At 54.3% G+C, this 21,266-nt stretch overlaps 1 protein-coding gene across 1 annotated transcript; it reads right to left on the bottom strand.

Moving 5' to 3' along the window:
- Window positions 1–716: 716 nt before the first annotated feature.
- ESCO2 (establishment of sister chromatid cohesion N-acetyltransferase 2) lies at window positions 717–18,618 on the bottom strand. The gene is made up of 10 exons (XM_086461739.1): window positions 18,554–18,618; window positions 15,803–16,757; window positions 13,944–14,034; window positions 10,473–10,533; window positions 7,369–7,501; window positions 4,935–5,066; window positions 4,588–4,677; window positions 3,324–3,467; window positions 1,679–1,863; window positions 717–886 (listed from the first exon to the last, which is right to left on the bottom strand). Exons 1-10 carry the CDS (start codon window positions 18,604–18,606, stop codon window positions 748–750), a joined length of 1,983 nt encoding a protein of 660 aa, XP_086317865.1. The 5' UTR covers window positions 18,607–18,618; the 3' UTR covers window positions 717–747.
- Between the last annotated feature and the right edge of the window lie 2,648 nt (window positions 18,619–21,266).

A 21,266-nucleotide genomic window follows, 5' to 3' on the forward strand; every position in this document is an offset into this window, starting at 1 on the left:
AAACCCCAGTCTCCTGGGGATTTATTCAGGAAAACCCTGCTGGTTGGGGAAATTCCTGCCCCCGGCCAGCTGGAGACAAAAAGGTTGCAACACGTCCTTGTCCTGCTCCCCCACGCCACCCTCAGCTTCTGTTTCAGCCCCTGCTGCCTTTTCCACTGAACTCCTCAAATCAGGGCAGCGGTGGAAGCGGCCCCCACACCCCTGTGCACAGAAACGAGCTCGAGCAGCAGCACTTCACCCCTTTTATTGAGCAGACACCCCCCCCCGTGACGGCTTCCCCTGCAGCACAACACCCTGAGGCTTCCAGGGCTTACACACGGGGGGAAATTCTGCTACAAGTTGGTCATTTTAAGTCCTCTCCCACTCCTCCGCGCATAAATTTAGCGACTGCCTGTACTAAGGCTCCCACGCCGCCTTTTACACACTTCTGAGAGCCCAGGATGACAGCGGGGAGAAAACAGCCGTCTTTATATTAATTAAATCTTTTAAAGGAATTAAGTTACTCGCAATAAAACTTAACTTCAGAAGAAACCAACCCACCTGCAACCCAAGCCAGGCTCCACACCAAAACGTAACACAACTCTGTACACAAAGTGACGCGCTCCCCGCCCCGGCTCGCTCGCCAGGGGAGGAAGAACTGGGGCTCAGCAGGAAAGCGGCGTTTCGCCGGGTAACGACGCTTCACGCCTTATTTTAAACACCCAAATCCTCTCCAGACAAACCTCAACTTCTAACGATCGAGTCGAATCAGTTGTTGGAAATGAAGTTGTAAACGAGGAAGTTGGGGGTTTGGCAGTATCTCGTGGCAAACGACTTGCCGTCCGGCGTCGGGTCGGAGAAGGCGATCTCGGCGGTGCTCAGGTAGCTGCCGTACATGAAGGTGCTCCTGGAAAGAGAGAGGAGAGCTCTGGACGTGCTGCAAACAGCCCCCCCACCGCCGTGGTTTCCCCCCCCCCCAAGCCTCCCCTGCAGGAGGCTGTTAGTGCCTCTGTCGCTTTGCCTTCAAACCAGAGAGCGCTGGGAGATGCCCAGTTTGTTCTCCTGGATTCTGGTGGAATCAGGAACCGGGAGGCGTTTGAAAATGAGCAAGAAGGGTAACGTGAGACCAAATACAGGCAGAAAACCCCCACAGAGAGTCCATATTAATAGACAAAGGGAAGTTTCTAAGTCTTCCTCCCAGTTCAGGCCGAGCTTGAAAAGCTTGGAATTTCCTGCCTGGAAAAACTCAAGTGTTTGGGCCCATCAACTTGTCCACTAAAACAATTATGATGATTATTTTTTCCCCCCAACAAACACAGTTTCTCTTGGAAAATCCAGCCCGCGGAGCTCTGTGTTCTGGTTATACCCAGCAGTTAACAGCGTGGCCCACGCTGGTGCCAGATTTTAAACGCAAATATTACTTAAATGTTAGAAACACACAGAGCATCCATCCATGTGACATCCCCCCACTCTGAAGTGGGGATTCCAGACAAATTTGGTACCAATTTGCGGCGCAGGGAAGTGGTGGAGTCCCCAGCCCTGGAGGTAGGTTTAGCGGTGGAGTTGGCGGTGCCGGGTCAGCGGTGGGACTCGACGATCCCCAACCTCAACAGTTCTTCCCAAACGCTTTTCGCCACCGTCATCGTTCCCCCCGCTCCCCGCCCCAAGGACAAACCCCAGCGGGGAGCCCGGCTCCTACCTGACCACGTCCACCATGCGCCGGGCGATGCCCTTCCTGCGCCTCAGGCCGAACACCCAGATCCTGCTGACGCCGCAGACGGCGGGTTCCGGCTCGGCGGAGCAGCGCCAAGCCCGGTGGTGCTGCAGGGCGTCCTGCCCCGGGGACGACGGCACCGCTCCCGGCTCCGACAGCACCCGGAAAGCCTGCAGGGCCGAGCAGAGGCATCAAACCGCTCCTTCCCGACGGGACGCGGAGCCCCCCCCGCACCTTCCCGTGCTCCCGGCCTGGCCTTCTGCCCTCTCCCAACTCACTCGCTGCAATTCCTGCTGCCCAACAACTTCTCTCGCTCTCTTAAACCCGTCATCCCAGAGGCGAAAAACGCCGTCGCTGATGGGCTCGGCCTTGGCCCGCGGCGGGTCCGTCTTCAAGCCGGCTGGCGTCGGCTGTGTCTGACAGGGGGGAAACTTCTAGCAGCTTCGTACAGAAGCCACCCCTGTGACCCCCCCCCACTGCCAAACCCTTGCCACGCAGACCCGTTACATTCCACCCCTCGCCTCCGTGAATCACGCATTTAAGAATTATCGTTCCAATTCAAGTTTCTCACGCCAACGCCACTCAGCATCAACACAAGGAAAAAAAAAATTCCCCACACCCAAATTAAACTAAACCTCATCACAACGCCAAACAAAAGCGGACAACTCGCGCACAATCCACCCCTTGGCCCTTCACCACCATTACAACATACGTTTTCCACCGTCGTTCCGCTTTCTGACACTGTCGCATCCGTGTTTTGCCCGCCACCTCTCCCAGTTATTATCCTTATCTCATATTCTCGGAGCCCCACGTTGGGCGCCAAAAAGACCGTGGTGGGTTGACCCTGGCCAAAACGCCAGGTGCCCACCAAAGCCACTCTGTCACTCTCGCCCCCTCAGCTGGACAGAGGAGAAAAAAAAAAAATCTAACAGGCACGTGGGGCAGGTAAAGACAGTTTAACGAGGCCGAAGCCAACCAAAAGATCTGATTCTCTCCTCCCCATCAGCAGGCGATGTCCAGCCCCTTTCTGGGAAGCGGGGCTGCGGTACGTGCAGCGGTTGCTCCGGATGACAAACATGAAACCAATGTCCCCATCTTCTTCCTGGCTTCCCCAGCTTATATGGCTGAGCAGACGTCCCGTGGGTTGGAATATCCCTTCGGACAGTCTGAGTCAGCTCTCCTGGCTCTAGCCCCTCCCGAGTTTTTACCCACCCCCAGCTTACTGGGGAAAGGTTGGGGAAACAGCCGTGGTGCTGGGTGAGCCCGGCTCCGCAGCAGTCAAAACGCTGCTGTGTGATCAGCGGCCACCGCACAGCACGGCGAGGGCTGCAGCTCGGGCAGACCCGTGACACCACCGCAGCACCCAGCGCCCAAACCGGGGCCGGAGCGAAGCTCGCTGCCCTATCGGTCGGGCAAACTCAGCTAACTCCTGCCAGCAACGTCCCGCCCTGGTGACAGCACCAGCTTTTCCTTAATTCCCTTTTTTTTTTTTTTTTTTTTTTAAAAATTGTTTTTCTTTTCAGGGGGTGGGTTTTCAGTTGGGTTGGGTTTTGTTTCCTTCGCTTCATTCTCTGCGCATCGGAAACCCCGGCTTACGCCAACAGCCCCAGCGATTCATTTCAGCCCGTACCTGCTTGATGGATTCAGCCACCAAACACCCAACGATCATCTTCTCGTTGGCCACAAACAAGTAGGTTTTAGTCTTGGCCGGGCAGCTCAACGGAGCTTGTTTAAAGCCCAATTCGTTATCCACAATTTCTCGCACGTCTTCTGCCTAAGGGGACAAAAGCGGGGAGAGGCGTGCTAGGAACCAACACGCGCCTTGCTCCTGTTGAGGGAGGGTCGCCCTCATGACAGGCTTCCCTGCACCGCAGCAGAGACGCCGGCGCTGCTGTCCGGCACCGCTGGGGAGCACGGGGGGTGGCTCCTCCTGACGGGCTTCAAAGTTACACAAAAAAATTCAGCATTTTATAGCCTTTTTCTGCAAAGTCACGGTCTTTAACCTATTTTAGCATCAGCGTGCGTGTTAATGTTGACACTGACACTGATTGCTCCACCCTATTAACTAACTTCATTCATATTCCTGTACTAATATAATCATGGGTTATCTCACTGATCAAGATCTCTGATATACAAAGCAGGATGGGGAGGATGGGAGGGTCTTCACCTTAACATCCCTTAGTTTCTCTGCTTTCATCCCATAAGAAGACACACCAAGAACGTGCACTTTCACCCCCTGTCCCTGTCTCCTGCCTCCCTGTTCTGTTCTGGGCAATTTCACCATGAGCAGCAGCTTTAGCTTTGACCTTCTTCGTGAGGCAGCAGCTGCTGTCTCTGAGCATCAGGGAGGGTTTGGCTATTTCTCACTACAATATAAACTAATATCATTAATACCAAGCGTTAGTTATTCCTTAAAGCAATCCAGTCGTTCATTAACAGCAATTAGTTATCAATGAAAGTAATTATCTATTCAAAATGCAAACTTGATTATAACGCTCCGACTCTGGCGCGAAACCTGTCCGAAAGGGGACTCGTTCCCCCAAATAAGCCCGGGCTTACGCAGGATGGGGCTCTAACTGTGCCGAGAGCATTAAAGAACAGGCTCTCGCTCGTGTCTTCGCCCCGTGACGCCTCTCACAGAGCACGACTGCCTCTCGCCCCAGTCCTTGGGATGGAAACGTTCGGCTGGTGGTGGTGGGGTAAGAACAGGAGCTTCCACGCAGGGAACAGCATTAGGATGCATCCGGGCGGGCGCCCCCAGCAACCCAGATCGCTGCCACAGCCCCTCTCAGCTCTCCCGTTCGCCCCCTGCGAGGTGGGATCACGCACTAAGGGAGTTCCAGTGGCTGAGCCAGCAGAAAGCCGATCCAACCCCCAAATAAACAAACATTTACCTTCTTGACAGCGTATTTTGGGTCATCCGGAAGAATCAATACGATTTTTCCATCCCAGAACTCTGCCACAACCCGTTCTTTCTTCCAACCCTGCCACACAGAGGGGGGGAGGAATCAAACAAGCGAACAAGTGAGTGGTCCAGCAAGAGAGGGGAAGCGATTCAGCGCAGAGCCGGGTAATCTGAACCGCTCCAGCTTTCAGGAATGAAGCCAAGTCCCCTTCATCAAACCGACAAAGGCAGGAGGTTGGTGGAACGGCCTCGCTCGCCCTTTAACCTCCCCTCTGGATGCCAAACCGCTCCCCTGCGCCTCCCTCGATCTCCCACCCGGCGCTGCCGCCGCCTTACCACGTATCTGAGCGCCTCGAGGAACCTCTCGTGGTGCTGGAGGTGCTGGGCTTCGTCCTCCGGGCTGGCAGCCGTGTAGATCATGCCGCAGGACTTGCAAACCACGGCACCGAAATGCTTCTGACCGGCGTCCTAAGGAGAAAGGGAGGCAGCTGAGCGCCGTGACGCCGTTCAAAACCACGTTCAGCTTAAGGAATAACGTTGAGAATTGGTTCTGGTAACAATAATCGAAGGTTTAAGTGTTTGTTTTCATTTGAATTTGTGAGGAGGGGTTCGAGCTTTTGCTTATTTGCAGAATATCTAGAACTACGCAGCATTAAATCATGCAGGGGAGGCAGTGGATGGATAATTTGGAACAGGTCTTGAAACAGATCAGCAACATCCTCACGGTGGTATAATCAGGTTTGGATTTTGAATAGATAATTACTTTTGATTGATAACTAATTGCTGTTAATGAACGACTGGATTGCTTTAAGGAATAACTAACGCTTGGTATTAATGATATTAGTTTATATTGTAGTGAGAAATAGCCAAACCCTCCCTGATGCTCAGAGACAGCAGCTGCTGCCTCACGAAGAAGGTCAAAGCTAAAGCTGCTGCTCATGGTGAAATTGCCCAGAACAGGACAGGGAGGCAGGAGACAGGGACAGGGGGTGAAAGTGCACGTTCTTGGTGTGTCTTCTTATGGGATGAAAGCAGAGAAACTAAGGGATGTTAAGGTGAAGACCCTCCCATCCTCCCCATCCTGATTTGTATATCAGAGATCTTGATCAGTAAGATAACCCATGATTATATTAGTATAGGAATATTAATGAAGTTAGTTAATAGGGTGGAGCAATCAGTGTCAATGTCAACATTAACAGCGGGCATAACACGCACGCTGATGTTAAAATAGGTTAAAGACTGTGACTTTGCAGAAAAAGGCTATAAAATGCTGAATTTTTTGATGTGACCCTGCAGCCCGTCAGGAGGAGCCACCCCCCACGCTCCCCAGCGGTGCAGGACAGCAGCGCCGGCGTCTCTGCCGCGGTGGGGGTGAGTGTGCCGGGGTGGCGACCTTTGGTCAGCAACGGGGGAAACAACATAAAAGAGCACCACAAAAAAAAAAAAAAGTCACAACAACAACGGAAAACTATGGGGGGTTTTTTCCCTCAGTTACCTAACAACATGCTCGTTTTTACCTCTCTCAGGCAAGGGGAAGAGAGGGAACCGAACGCCAGTTGTGCCAACTGCTCTAAGCAGCGAGGTGAAGCGAAGCCTCGCCTGCCAAGGACTTGTTATTTCCCCTGCACCGGCTGTTTTCCCTCCCCCGTGTCCCCGGGGGGGCTCCCATCATGTCCCAGTTTGCCCCTCGTGGGTCCAGCAGTGAGACACGGGCCAGGCCGGAGCTCGGGGCCGACCAGCCGGCGGTGCTCAGGGTAGCCAGGACCGCTGAGCACGCGCTGCCGCTCCCCTCCAGCGCAGGCACTCAGCCGGGTTTTCTCCCTTCCACAGGGACCAGTTTGCAAAAACGTGCGTCTGCGAAGCCTCAGGTTCGACAGAAATCACCCAAACGACTCAAAAATTGCCAGAAAGGGCAGAGGAGCAAACAAGAAGGAGCACGTGAGCCCCATTCCCTCAGGAAACGGGCTCGAAAACCATCTGCGCGGCACCAAGCGAGAACAAACCGTTTACTTCCAAAAAAAAATTACTCATCGCCGAGGGCGTAGTTTTTTGGGAAAGCCCCACGGGGGATGGCTACGTGGCACGGGAGCCTCTGGAACACCGTGTGGCCTCCTTCTCCTCCCAAAACAGCACTCCACACCGCGGGGCGACAGCGGGAAGGCGGGCATGGAGCTACCCAAGAGGGAGCCGCTCGGTGACGGAGCGAGCTCCGCCGGGGCTCAGCTCTCGGCCGCACGTTCCCGCTCGCCGGCTGACGCGTGCGGTGGCAGTGGCGGTGCTGCGCCGGCTCTGCTCGCCCAGGACGCCGTGGGAAAAGGGAATCATCCAGCCAAATTCCCTCCTGGAGCATCCCGACAGGCTTGGCCGAGTTTCCCTTTGGTTTTTTGGGTCTGCTCGCCCAGGACCCCGTGGGAAAGGGGAATCATCCAGCCAAATTCACTCCTGGAGCATCTCTACAGGCTTGGCCGAGCTTCCCTTTGATTTGGGTTTTTTTTTCTTTAACATATTCCATAAATGTCTGTTGAATTCTTAAATGTAATAAAGCCTGGGTGTCCCAGGGCAACCATAACCCTGCATTTCCCAGCTACCACCCTGTCCTCGCCGAGTGCTAAACACGCTAATCCCTGCCCCGTGACGGCCAGCGGTGGGGTCGGTTTGAGGTTTACACGTCAGGAAACCTACTTATGGGTTGGCCACACGACAAATTTCTTGTGTCCTCCCCACCAAGCCGCCCCGAGGCCCCCCCAGCACACCCCGAGGGGAACCTTACAATGATCATCTGATCTCCGGGGGAGGGCCCGCGCAGCTCCTTCGCCTTCTTGCTTTTCTGCCCGGCCCGAGGTGTTTTCGCCGGCGGGCTGGACCCGAAGGGAGAAGCCAGTTCATCCAGCAGGGGCTGCGCCCTGAAAATCATTTCAGAGAGAAATGAGTCGCTGCAGGCGGAGGTTAACGTCACCCGTGGGGTACCAGGGCAGGGTGGTGATTCTTACCACGGAACACCCCAAACTAAGCCTGTGCCAGCTCCTCCGGGGAAGGGAGGGGAGGAGAGGGGCTCTAGGAGGGGCCACGATTGCATCAGAAGTAACCAACTCTTGAGTAAGCCCCTCTCTCACTTCCACAGCCATCCCATTTCCAGGATACTGGAAATCCAGCAGCTCCTTGAGCAGCCAAAGGGCTACAGAGGGCCAGGTGCGTGACAAACGGGAACTGCAGGTGAGGAGAGAGGGGCCCAAATCCGGCAGCTCCCGCCCCAAACCGCTGCTTACGCGTGACTGGACGTCGCAAACACCCCTGGGCAGGCTCGGGGTTTTCAGCAGCAAGCTGCTCAGCTCTGGTCATCTTGCACCCCAAGGATCCAAAAAACCCCAAAGCCTCACCTAAACAGTCCCACGGGCACGCTCCCAGCTCAGGGATTCGTGCCAGACCCCCGGGCAGCGCGGCAGGAGGCCAGGATAAGGGGCCTCCAACCCTGCCAGGCTCAGCAGGGGAAGCAGCATCCCCCCAAAATCATCTCACAAAGCTTCCACGTGCCCGTTTTGCGAGGAAAGCGGACTGCGGAGCGCACACCGCATCGGCACCACCCCCTCCTCAGGGAAGAAAAGGAAGAATTAACCTGCAAAGCGTTTCCTCCAGGGGCTGATCGAGGTGTAGGAGAATTAGGGACAAGGTTTGGCCGAAACCCACGGCAGCTTGGCCTCAAGCCCACACTCCATCCAGCCCTGGGGACCCAGGACACCCCCACAAGTCCCAGCCCCTCATGCCAACACCCCTTGAGACCAGGGGATGGGCAGCAGCTCGGGAAAAACCCCCTGGTGCTCGCTGCCATCTAGGGACGGCTTCCCAACGAGGGCAGCAGGCCGAAGCGTGGCCAAGAGGAATTTTTCCTGCTCCGATCCAGACACGGAGGCTTCATACGAATTTTGAAGTCGGCAGCATGGGCTTCAGCTCCAGGGAGCACGTTGTCAGGGGCGAGAAGGATCACAGGGTTTTTCTAACCTGCCTTTAGGCTCCTCTGCGCCACCTTAAAGCGGGAAATGGCAACCGCCACGCAGTGAACCTCAACGTGGAACTAATTTAGAGCTACACCAACCAATTTGGCACATTTGGACGCTAAGGAGACTTTCCAAAGCGGAGAGTTCGTGTAGGAAAAGCTCGTGCTCATCAGCTTCCCCGGAGACAGCTGCAAATCCGAGACTGATTTTCAGTTAATCACAACCACCAGGATTCCCACATATTCCAAGGCTCCTCTTGCACCACGGAAGGTATTTGAAAAGCCACACGAGGAAGCAAAGCGAGTATCGCCGTCAGATTCCTCTTTCAACACTTCTGTGGCGGAGCGCCGCAGTAGCGCGACAAGGCTGGGGAGGTTTATTTTGGCTCTTTTAGGGGAATCTTTAAGTGGGGGTTTTTTTTTAGGTTCACAATAAACTGGGCTCAGAATGCTTTTGCTGTTCGCAAAACGCATCATAAAGTTGATTCAATTTGGGAGAGGGACTAGCAGCTCCGGTTCTTGCGTGGGAAAACAAGTCTTTCCCCACCAGAGGTCTCTAAGTATGGCAGCAGATTAATTAAAGAAATCAGCTAATCAGAGGCACAGCCACCAGGTAGTACGAGGACACTTTGTGAGTAAAGAGCCCCAGTTGCCTGCGAGGGATTGAGCAATATCGTGCTTTTTACAGACCCAAAAAGCCAACTTCAGGTGCTTGTGCTTCGTTGCCATCGCACGAAATACCAAATGCCGCCCAGCTGACCCACGAAACACCCGCTGGGGTGAGCGGGGGCAAGCAGCACAGAAGGGGGTGCTTCCCTCCATCCTTTTCACCCATTTTTAAGACAATTTCTCTCTGGTCTTCAGCACCTCCATCAAAACTCCTGGGCATGCTGCTACCATAGAAAAGCCCAGCACAAAACACTCCAGGGGGGATTTGGGCACAGCACAGAGATGCTTCCCCGAGTGCCAGCGGGGACGGTGCTGGTCAGTGCCAGCCACGGCAGGCGCGGGAGGAGTTCCTAGGGAAAAGCAAGGACCCTCAGGGCGGAGGGATCCGTTTGACACCACGTTTAAAGAACACAGATTCCACACCAGCAGCACCAGGCAGGCGCACAAGCCTTCCGAAATCTTCGGCTCCGTACAAGCCGAGCAAGCCAGCGCCGGCCCAAAAAGCAGGACATTGCAGCAGTTTGGTAACAAATACCGACTGGTGATGGAGGAGCTGCCAGTCCCTGCAAGAGCCACAGCCTGGCCCCATACAGAACACGCAGGAGCAGCACAAAGAAATAAACCCCCCCCTGCAGGGCTCAAGCACCACCCAGGCTGCGCCACTCTTGGTGAGGAACGCGTCCTGAAACAGCCCCCCTTGTTCTCACCGTCCTGTCGCTGGTGACAGCTGGGAGAAAACCATCGTTTCCTTTTTAGTTCAAAAAACAAACAGTTCCACACGTACCAATTCACAAGTAAAAGGTATGACAGGCAGGAAGAAATGGGTGTTTCTTATTCACAGCCTGGAATATTCATGTTTTCTTAGTCACAGGCTGGAATCCCCCCAAATCAAGGCAAATTCAATCATAGAATCATTAGGTTGGAATAGACCTCTCAGTCCAACCATCGACCTAGTACCACCATGCCCCCTAAACCATGTCCGGGACAGCATCTTTCACCTGCTCTTTTTTTTTTTCAACCCAACAAACCACAATTAAAAAACTCACACAAACCAACCCAAAACACCCTCAGGCTCCCAAACCTTAGACGGATTGGGTGAAAGCGAAGCTATTGTTCTTAGAACTGGTATAATTCTTAAAAAAAAAAAAAAATAATAACAATTCTGCAGATAACTCCTTGTTATTTTTGGAGAGAGTTAGCAAAGATGAACCTACCTTTTCTTGCTGGCAGGGGGTGCACTGAATATGGGGTAGACAACAGCATTTGAAGGAGTCGCTGGAAAAGTGAAGGTAGGGTGGTTTAGAATCCTTTTTAGTTGCAGAACACGCCGAAACAGAAATTCAAACACCAACGAGGCTTCAACACGACACCCAACAGCGAAACCAAACGCACCAGGCGAGAGGTTTCCCTTGTCCTGGGAAGGTGTCGATGCCGCAGGACGCCACAGCGGCGTTGGGGACTGGTATCCAGCCCCAGTTCCCTCCCATCCATTTCAGGGGCATTGAGTGGGCCATCTGGTGCTTTCCCCTCTCACACTGGAACTACGAAGCAGAAACTTCTGCTGCAGTAGTTCAGCGTTTCCTCAGCTATTAATTAAGAGTGTTAATCAAGCACAGGCTTCTCCATTTTCCATCACTTTGGCTGAACCCACAGCTTGTTCATCCTGGAGAAATGACGGGCTCAGCACGAGGTTACAGCACACAAGCCGCAAGTCTGGGGATAATTTAGCAAAGACTTTGGCCAGTAAAACCGAGGAAATGATGAGTTAGGAATAGATTTTCCTTCAAGTGCAAAAAATTTAGGTACTAGACTGCTTTCTGCTGTCGTATTTCGACCGCATTCACAAATAGAGACTCCTTAGGAATTACAGCATCATAGTAAAAGTACACGAGCAGAAAAACGGCCCTGACAGCCTCCAGAAAACATCCATGAGGATGAATCCGTCGTTTCTAGGAAACAGGACACAATAAAAAAGTCTCTTGTTAGTGTCAGGAGGGGAAAAGATCGTGAGGAGTCACGGAGAAGACACTAAGAAACAATAAAAACCTACGGCTTCCTAGAAATGCAGGATCTCGGAGGGCCAAGGCACTTGGGAAAGGGCCCAGCAGGCAAATAACATCAGAGAATCCTTGGGAATGCGACGGCAACAGCTTTATAAAGAGGTGAGAAACACAGTCTACAGAGCTGGGGGTAGCAGAAGGCAAAGTGGCTGGCAGCACAGAGCACGCCGCTCCTCGGAGCCAGAGGGAGAGGGCGACCTGCCGTAAAACCAGACTTCCAACAGCCGATAAATGAGTTCCCACGTGAAGCCAGACTAAAGGGAGGGAGGGGAAAAAAACCTCAGGAGTGCTGGCAAGTTCTTCAAGAAACAGATTAAGACCAGATGGGCCAGAAAAAAAAGGGGAGAGAGAGACGAGCACGGCTAAACCGTGACTTTGTCCTCTCTCTGGAAAGCCAAGGAGTGACAAAGGGGACAGTCACCAGGGGAAGCAGGGCAGCAACGGCAGGGACCGAGAGCGGAAAGGCAAAAGGAGCCCTACCCGGGAAGGGCACAGCGCCAGGGCAGCCCCTGGGAACTGCACGGGGAAAAGCCACAGGTTTCTGCTACCAAACGAGGAGGAAACCCCAAAACCAGGCGACAACACGTTCTGTGGGTGGTTGCGTCAGTCGTCGACGAAAGAATTGGTGACGATGAGTTCGTTGGGGGCAGTTAAAACACGAAGGAGATCCGGGGAGAGGTGTTGGGAGAACACCCAGCCCTTGTCAGGCCGAACTAACCCAGGGCTGCTGGGGCTAGAACAGCAAGTGCTGCCTGGTTTTGCAAGGGAAAAAACGGAGAAAGCAGGAAATCAGGATAAAATAACATGACCTCAGCTTCGGCAAACACACTGGCACACGTTAGCGCATACTTGGAAGATGAGGCAGCAGGTAGAGGCCAAGACATTATTTTTGCCTTAATAAAATAATACTTAAGCAACGTATTTTCTTTTTATTATCACTTGTAACGCCCAAGAGGGAAAATAATAAATGCCTTAAAATGAGGATCGCAGAGCGGGTTGGGTTGGAAGATCATCTCGTAAAAATTAATCTAGAACTAATGATTATACAAATATAATAATTTCTGAAAATTCCCTTGTGTTTGCAGGGAAATACAGTCTCTGTCTAAGAAAAAGGGCAAAGTTAACTGTGGAAAAAAAAAAAACCAATATATTCAAATAATTACTGTTAATAACTCACTGCTGAAACACAAAGCACAGAGTGGAGTTTCCTCGGTGACCATCAGACCTAAAAAATACTGTAACCTTGTGGGCAACAGCTGGCACATCTGGGCATTGAGGGGTTTCATTTCAAAAGCGTCCTCAGGCTGAAAACGGCCAGAAAGAGGGAGGCTGAACGAAGGATAAAGGGAAATCCCTGCACTTAACAACAAGCTGGGGCAAAATAAGGGACCGGGATCGCCCCCCTGGGCAGCAGCCGCGTGTGAAGCACTTGGGTCATTGTCTGCCTCAAAGCGAAGGCGTCTGGTAAAGTTTCCTGGGGAAATGTGTGTGTGTGAGTTTGAGGAATTACCCCCTTCCTGCGAATTCCTGCTGGCAAGGCTCCAGTGGAGATGGGTTTGGGAATGCCACATGGGAAAAGGCAGAGAAAAACCAATAAATGAAGGAGTCAGAGGCCTAAAAATCCAGATTTAAACAGGAAAGCTGAATCAGGGGAACAGTCCAGGGAGAAAAGAATGAGGGGAAACACTTAACAATAGGGTTCCAATACAGCAGTTCCCCCAAAGCTCACTGGGCAAAGAGGAAAGACAGGTCAGACCTCGGGATGAAAACAGTTCACACGCAGCTGACCACAAACCAGACCCACCAGGGAGATGGCAGGAGCTCCACCACCCACTGCCCAGCTTATCGAAACGCGGAACGACAGGAAGGGGAACTCAGCGGAGCTGATCCCACTGGGGAAAAGCAGGTGACCCAGGAGATCCTCATTTTCCTGCAGCAACAGAAGCTGTAGACCTTGTAATACAGAATGGCTAGCTGGCTTTGGGGAAGGAAGCTGGCTTTGGGGAAGGAAGCTGGCTTTGGGGAAGGAGCTGCTGCCCAGCCCTTGGAGCCAGGGAGCCCTTGTACCAGCCCCCAGGCACAGCCCCACGGCTGACTGACACACACCGCAAAGATCAGGAGGCAGCAGGACCCGCCCAGCGCAGGACACCCGGGGGGATCCTCCCGTCACACCGGGGGGCTCAAGGGACACCAAGGCCTGAGCAGGAGAGACAGGGAGGGCAGCGAGCCAGAGCTGGATCTGGGAGCTGGGGAAGGCCCCGGGTGGGGCAGGGCAGGCGCCACAGGGCAAGTTCAACAGTTCCACCCCGAGGAAGACTCGGACCTTCATCCCCAACGACCACCAAGGACCCCCGAGGGGGGCGTGACTTGGGGCGGGACCATGGGAGGAACTTCTGTTCACGAATTCCTGGAAACAATTACAATAACCCAACCTTTTCTGGGAAATGTCACGAATAAACATGGAAGCTGTCGATACAAGGGCAGAATCCTGACGCTTGGGCGCGCAGGGATGGAAGGAGCCACCCCCGAGCTGCCCGGCGCCGCGGTAAAGAATCCCCGCGGAAGAACACCGGGGCGTGAGGGAGTTTTCTCTGTTTCCACCAAGGTGCAGACAACCCAACTTACCTCGTTGATTCACCTCATGTGGAGACTGGCTTGAAACTGTACCACAACCATCCACCTCGCAGGTTGTAGAAGAACCGACTTCATCCCCATCCTGTAAGTAAAAACGACTTTTTTTAGGGCAAAAAGCAAACTCCCCAGTTGATTCAGTTCCCCGACAGCATCTGGTTCAAGCGCCCCTCGCCACGAGCGTTCACGGCCATCACGCAGCGTCCCCGAGGGCCGCAGTCCCCAAACCACAGCAGCCTCCCCGCCTCGCCGTCGGTGAAGTCACACCCGAGGGCTGAAGCTGAAAATGCTGCCAAAAACGCTGCACTTCAGCCCTGAGGAAAAAATAACCACTACCTGCAGGTTACTCACAGCCATTTCTCGTCCAACCTGCCTTGGGCTGCTGCGAGAGCAACTCCAGCTCCGCGGATTTTGATTCTCAACCCCTCCGCACGCCCCTGCCTTTGTTTCAGGGTGGGATGGGGGGGGTTTTGCTTTTGGTTTCAAGTCAATCTTAACCACTGAGGTTGATATTATTTCTGCACCTTCGCTTTTCTGGGGCTCTGCTTCATTCTCGGGCTACAACGATGCATCTCCGCAGCTTTCGGAAGCCTCTCGCAAATGTTCTATAAACAGGAGTTTGCCAAACTGGGGGTGTTTTTGCCTTGAACTCCGCTGTTTTCGTGCGTGACGGAGTGTTATTTCCCATCGCACCAGGAACCCTAGGCAGGCAGCAGGCAAAGCAGCCAGCTGCAGCAAACCCTGAGACGAGCTCAAGGCCAAAATCAGCCGGCAGCGACGAAATCGCCGCGTTCCCGCTTCAAACGCTCCCGAAAGCGCTGGGAAAGTTTGCCCACGTGACAAACGGCCACCGCAGCAGAGTAACGTGCTTTCAGGTTTGGGTTTTTTTAGGCTTGCATGTGCAGGAGCGGCTCGTACGAGCTGACACAGGTGGTTTATTAATGCTGCGCTGCAAAAACCCATCGAAAATCAAGGCAGAGAGACACTGAAGCAGCGCAGGCGAGTCATAAACTGCCTTTTAGTGAACCGACACGGGAATACAGGACACATCAGCCCCGTAAAACCAGCTTCCAAGCTTGTTCGCTGCTTCCACGCCCAGTATAAAATACCATGGCCGCATCCCGCTGGTTTTTTCCCCGCTTTCCTGCGTTTTAGGCGCCGGAACGCAACAGCAAAACACGGCGTTAAGGCTGATGAAAGTCTGCAAACCCGCTCCAGCGCCAGCCTTGTCCCTCCCACCAAACACTTTCCTGTCACCAGGAGTATTCCCGGCTAAGGCAGCACCGGAGAAAGCTGCTTGTACCTCTTTGGTGAGAGGTCACAGCTCTCCAAGCACAGACCAGCCCAGAAAAGTCACTGTTGGTTTGCTCAAGCGTGAGAAAGGGAGGCTTAGCCTCGCTTCCCGGAGAAGGGAGCTGCAGCACCAGCACACGGAGCTCCTGCCAAGGAAAATAACCACTAAAAAAGAGAACCCAGAGCAGAAGGAGGCCAGCTAGCGCCGCCCGAGGTACAGCCCAGGCTGTCCCAGCCACGAGCACCTCGTGACCCAGGAGGAATCTCTAAAGAAAGGCACCAGAAAGGATTTTGCTTTCTCTGGCCGATGACTTTGCTGGTGGGGAAGACCCAGAAAGGCTTTTGGAGCACGGCAGCGCCTCGAGAAGCGCCTCCTTCCTCCAGCCTGGAGCAGACAGCCCGTGATCTAGAGAGAACGCCCGGGACCTGGGCTCACCACCTCCCGCAAAACGCCGCGAGGTCAGCCCCGGCGTTTGTTACGCTGATTAAAACAAGAAGAAACAAACCAAAGATGCTTAAACACTTCTTTTTTCAGCTCTGCATGCGTCACCTCTACCTACCGTGTCCTCTGCCTCGCCGGCTGCAGGCTGGGAAGCCCCGAACGGCCCAGAGGCGCCTCCGCTTTCCCGCCGAGACGGTTTCCCTCCACGTGCCGAACCTCCCTCTCGACTCGCACGGCTGGGAGAGCCCTCCCCGTCCTCGTTCTCCTTCTTCCGAGGCACAGGAACACCCCTCCGCGCTCCACCCGCCTCCAGGACTTTGCCTCCCTCAGCTGAACGAGACGCAGTCGCTGCCGGCGGGCTGGGCGGATCGTTTTCTTGCGGAGATTTGGGGAGAGACTTCGTGTCCACAGCTGGTTTTTTGGAGTGAGGTTTCTTCGTGGCAGAAAAGAAAGCGGCTCCCAGCTGGAGCTTCAGGGCCGGTTTAACTGTCATGCTCAGGACTCTGAAGGGCGACTCCATCTTCTTTTTAACCAGGCAATTCACGTTCTCTTTCTCAGCGCTGGGTTTCCCCGCCGGTACCTCTCCCTTTGCCTTCTTCAGCGTTTTGGGGACGGCTTTGCCACGCTTGGAGGCGCTGGTTGGCTTTGCCTTCCTGCTCGAGTCCACGTTCGCCTTCCCAGTGCTGCTGGCAGCTGGGAGATGGTCCTCCCTATTCCTCTCGCTCAGTTGTTTCCTCTCCAGAGGGCTGAGGTAGCGCTTCTCCTTGCCATAAAAAGCCACCGCAGGCACCAGGGGTTTGTAGGAGGAAGCGAGTTGGGGGGATAATCCCCCCGAGGGCTCCCTCGGTGCGGCAGTGGGGACGCTGGCTGCCCGAAGGGGGGAAAGGTCCAGCCTCCCCGACAGCGCCGCCTGCGCCGGGACGGCCTCCTTGGCTTCCACCTTGGCGCTGGAGCTCGATGACCAGTTTGTTCGGGAAGCAAACCAGTTAGTTGTCGATTTCCGGAGTGGAGGCAGAGCTGCAGCAAAGCCCAGCATCCTTTTTTTCACCGGGGTCTCGCAGGCTGAGGATGAGCTGTAAAAATAATTACGGAGCAAAACATCACATGGGTTATTGAAAGCTTTTCAGTTATTGCTTTACTTAAGTAGCACTTGATTTTCACTTGGCTTAGATGCCTGTAGCCTGGAACAAATACAAATATCAAATACCCAAATTATAAGACAAATATCAAATGTCCAGATTATAACAGACAAGTATCAAACGTCCAAATACAACATTTGAATATAAAATACCCAAAAAAAGATCAAAAGGCCTGAGACTGTCTAATACCCCCAATTTGTGCAGACCTCAGCGTTTCTGTACTGCACATCAAAGCCTGCCCAAACGGGCAAGGCTGAGGCTTTACCACAAAGAAATGCCAACATCAGGGGGTTTATTTCTTAAGTTTCTAAACGGTCAGGTTTTAGGTTTCTGCTGGTTTTGCGATTTGCTCAGGGCTCCGTCGGTGTGTGAATGTCACGTGCAGGGATACGGCTTGACAGAGGAGACTGCCAAAACAAGATCCCTTAATAAAAGAAAAAATAAATAAAAATGCCTAATGTAGATCACAGAATCCCAGAGTGAGGGGTGGGAAGGCACCTCTGGAGATCATCCAGTCCAACCCCCTGCCAGAGCAGGACCACCCAGAGCAGGTCACCCAGGAACGCGTCCAGGCGGGGTTTGGATGTCTCCAGAGAAGGAGACCCCACCACCTCTCTGGGCAGCCTGTGCCAGGGCTCTGCCACCCTCCCAGGGAAACTGTTTTTCCTCATGTTCATGTGGAACCTCCTGTGCTCCAGCTGGCACCCGTTGCCCCCTGTCCTGTCACTGGCCGTCACCGAGAAGAGCCCGGCTCCACCCTCCTGACACCCGCCCGTCACGTATTTATCCCCACTGATGAGGTCACCCCTCAGCCTCCTCTGCCCCAAGCGGAACAGACCCAGCTCCCTCAGCCTTTCATCCCGAGGGAGATGTTCCACCCCCTCCATCCCCTCTGGGGCTCTGCGCTGGACTCTTCCCAGCAGTTCCCCGTCCTTCTGGACCCGAGGGGCCCAGCCCTGGACACACTATTCCCGATGGGGTCTCACCAGGGCAGAGCAGAGGGGGAGGAGAACCTCTCTCGACCTACTGACCACCCCCTTCTCATACCCCCCAGGACGCCACTGGCCTTCTTGGCCACGAGGGCCCGTTGCTGGCTCATGGGCACCCTGCTGCCCCCCAGGACCCCCAGGTCCCTTTCCCCTACGCTGCTCTCCAACAGCTCAGTCCCCAGCCTGTGCTGGGACACGGGCTTGGCCTTTCCCAGACACAAGACTCCACACTCGCCCTCGCTGTCGTTCATCCAATGTCTCCCCCCCAGCTCTCCAGCCTGCCCAGGTCTCGCTGAACGGCAGCACAGCCCCCCGGGGGGGTCAGCCACTCCTCCCAGTTGTGTGTCAGCAGTCAACCCAGTTGGCGAATATATTGACTAGTACTGGTCCCAGTACCGACCCCTGGGGGACTCCACTGGATACAGGTCTCCAACTAGCACAACGTACTGCTGCGGGCCTGCAACGTACCAGCTCAGCTTCTCTTGTTCCTCACTCTACAGATCAAAGCTCATTTTTAGCTTTGGTTTCCTGACACAGTAGATGAAACCCCTCGAGATGCTCAGCACCATATAGAAAAAAGTCACGGAGTAATAAACACAGGGTGATGCTACTGCATCCTGGAATCACCTTAATATTTTTTCCACTTTACGTTAAAAAGCTCTCAAGGATTTTAAAACACTTATTTTGCGCTATTTGTTTTTATTAGAAGGAGAAAAAAACCTCTAGGAAAAGGTAACGTACCCATCGGTGTCCGTCAAACTACGGCTCCTTTTCTGCGGGGTAAGGGCTGCCATGTCTTCCCCAGAGCACCTACAAGAACAGTTGTAACAGTTTGAAATAGATTTCCAGTAAAACAGAACTAAACAACAACAAACACTCAGTTAAAGAAGGAAGAGGAGGGGAGCTGGGAAGAAAACCCTGAATGGCAGCAGGTCAGGCATGAGAGGGAGAAGAAGACGCGGGGCTGCGTCGCCGCTGAGCACAAGGTGTCAAACAAGCGCACGCGGATCTTCCAGGCCAGGCCCAAGGCTGTCACCAGACAAACCCACCCTAAAGGCCCTTTTCCAATATGGAGTCAGGTCTTTCCGAAACTTCCCGCCTCGCTTTCCTCTCGCAAAGCTCCCTCCAGACCTTGCCGATGGGATTCCTGGGAACCCCCTTGGCTCCTGCCCCTCGTTCACAGTCAGTCAGTTCCCGTCGGCGTTTCCCCTCCAGCCGAGGCAGCTCTTCACCCCACAGACTTGTAGAGTTTCTCTCCCACCTTCCATCTTGCCAGACACTCCACCTCAAGCTCTTCCAGCCTTTGTAACCACTTTAATACTCAGCACTGGTTACCATCGAATCCCAGACTGGTTTGGGTGGGAAGGGACCTCAAAGACCACCCAGTTCCACCCCCCTGCCCTGGGCAGGGACACCTCCCACCAGACCAGGTTGCTCCCAGCCCCATCCAGCCTGGCCTTGAGCCCTGCCAGGGAGGGAGCAGCCACAGGCAACCTGTTCTGGTGTGTTTTAAAGAATCCCAAACCCCTTACCCTGGATCTATCTTTCCTCATTTTCCCACTTCACAAAGGAAGCTGAACAGGTATCGGTGCACATTTCACACTGGAAAATCCATAAAAAGAGGTTCTAGCCCCAGCAATCTAGAGGGAACAGTAAAGTTGCCCAAAGCAAAAACTGCAGGCAACCTGACAATCAGATTTCTCATCATTCTGTATCTGCTGAACTCCTGAAAAGAATTCCTGAACCCAAATCACCTGCTTTATTTTGAACTTCACCAGAGATCCACCCTACTCCTGTTATAACCAAAATAAACTAAAAGGTCCAGTCTCAATCTCTAATTTTGGCTGGCTAAGCATTCTCTCTTTAACAATCTGGTCTCTTTTTCTTGACGTTATCACAAAGATGGAACCATCTTCTCTTTCTGTAGTAGATACAGGTCCACCACAATCCATAGGTGTAACATTAAACCTACTCGTCTCTCTATTAAGGCTGTTCAAGCAAAAAATCTAAGATTATGGAGAAAGGACAGGAGAAGCTTCACATATTTAGGAAGTTCCTTTAACCCTGAATCTTATCTCCTACTGGGCCCACCAAGTTAGCAGTAGAGAACATGACTCTGCTTCAAACAAAAAGGCAATTAAATGCATGTTTAATGCAAATATGGCAGGCCATCCCCAAGGGCAACTGAACCAAAGAAACTGATTTCAAAGATGTCCTACAGAAGCTCCCTCCAATAGTCTGGGGGTTCCCCAACTCATTAAACTGGTCGCTCCCTCTCTCCCAGTTTGAGATAATTACCTTACAACATTCATCTTTCTGCTGCGTGGTGTTTCACAGCTGAAACCCCAGAACAAGCAAACACCCTGTATCCAAGAAGACTAATAATAAATATTCATAAACTGCTAGAAAGAATGATTTACTCCATCACCTGCCAGCAGGGGGAAGCTCCTCCTCACCCGCCCGCGTTAAGCGTTGCTGGCTGCGGGGAAGCGGTGACCGATGGCAGCCCAGGTGCCACAAGCTGTTGCCGAGCCCAGGAACACCAAGGACACAAGCGGTGGCAGAGGGGACCTTCGAGAGAGAGCGAGCAACGCCTCTGAAGCAAGGGGGAGCAACGACGAGGCTGCAGCGCCTGGGAAATAAGGCGTCGGGTGCGGAGGAAAGCGAGAAGGTAAGACAAGGGCAGAGCGGTGGCAGGAGAGTTGGGGTGCGTGGTGGGGGGAACGATCCTCGAGTAACCCGAGGATCCCCATGACAGCGCCCTGCGCGGCCCCAGCCACCCACCCCCCTTCCCAAAAACCTTCTTCACCCAGCTCCCAGCCGGCCCCCCCACCCCACAGGCCCCACGCCTCAGCATGACGCCCGCCCTTCACCCCAGCACCCCACAGGCACCCTGAGCCCAGCACCCCACACCTCTCCCAGCCCCTCCAGGGCTTAACCGAAGCACCTCACACCCCCCCGAAGCCCCCTCTCCGCACTCGGCCCGGTACCAGGGCCTGACCCCACGCTGCCCCGCCACTCCCCACACACCGGTCCGTGGGGCCCGGGGCACCGCAGCACCACCGCGCCAGGCCCTGGGCCCAGCGACTCCCCCCTCAGCCCGCACAGGCGCCTCAGAACCGCACCGGGCCCTGACGCCCGCACCCCCCGCTCCCCCTACACGGGCCCAAACCCCCTACGTGGGCCCAAACCCCCCCCGGGGCCGCCGGCCCGGCCCGGCCCCGCTCCCCCCGGCCCGGCCGCGCTCCCTCACCTCAGCGCCGCCGCCGCCGCCGCTCCCGCGCCTTCCAACCCGCGCGCCTTCTCCCGCCCTCCCGCCCTCCTTCTTCCCACTGGCCGAGCGCCTCGTCGCTCACACGTATATTGCATCGCCATTGGCCTAACGGCGGCGCGCCGCTTTGCGCCCGCCCTACCCCATTTCCAGCCAATCAGATGGCACAGCTCGCCACGCCCC

Source organism: Leptosomus discolor, chromosome 2 (genome assembly GCF_034619465.1).
Source record: "Leptosomus discolor isolate bLepDis1 chromosome 2, bLepDis1.hap2, whole genome shotgun sequence".
Classification (NCBI taxonomy): domain Eukaryota; kingdom Metazoa; phylum Chordata; class Aves; order Leptosomiformes; family Leptosomidae; genus Leptosomus; species Leptosomus discolor.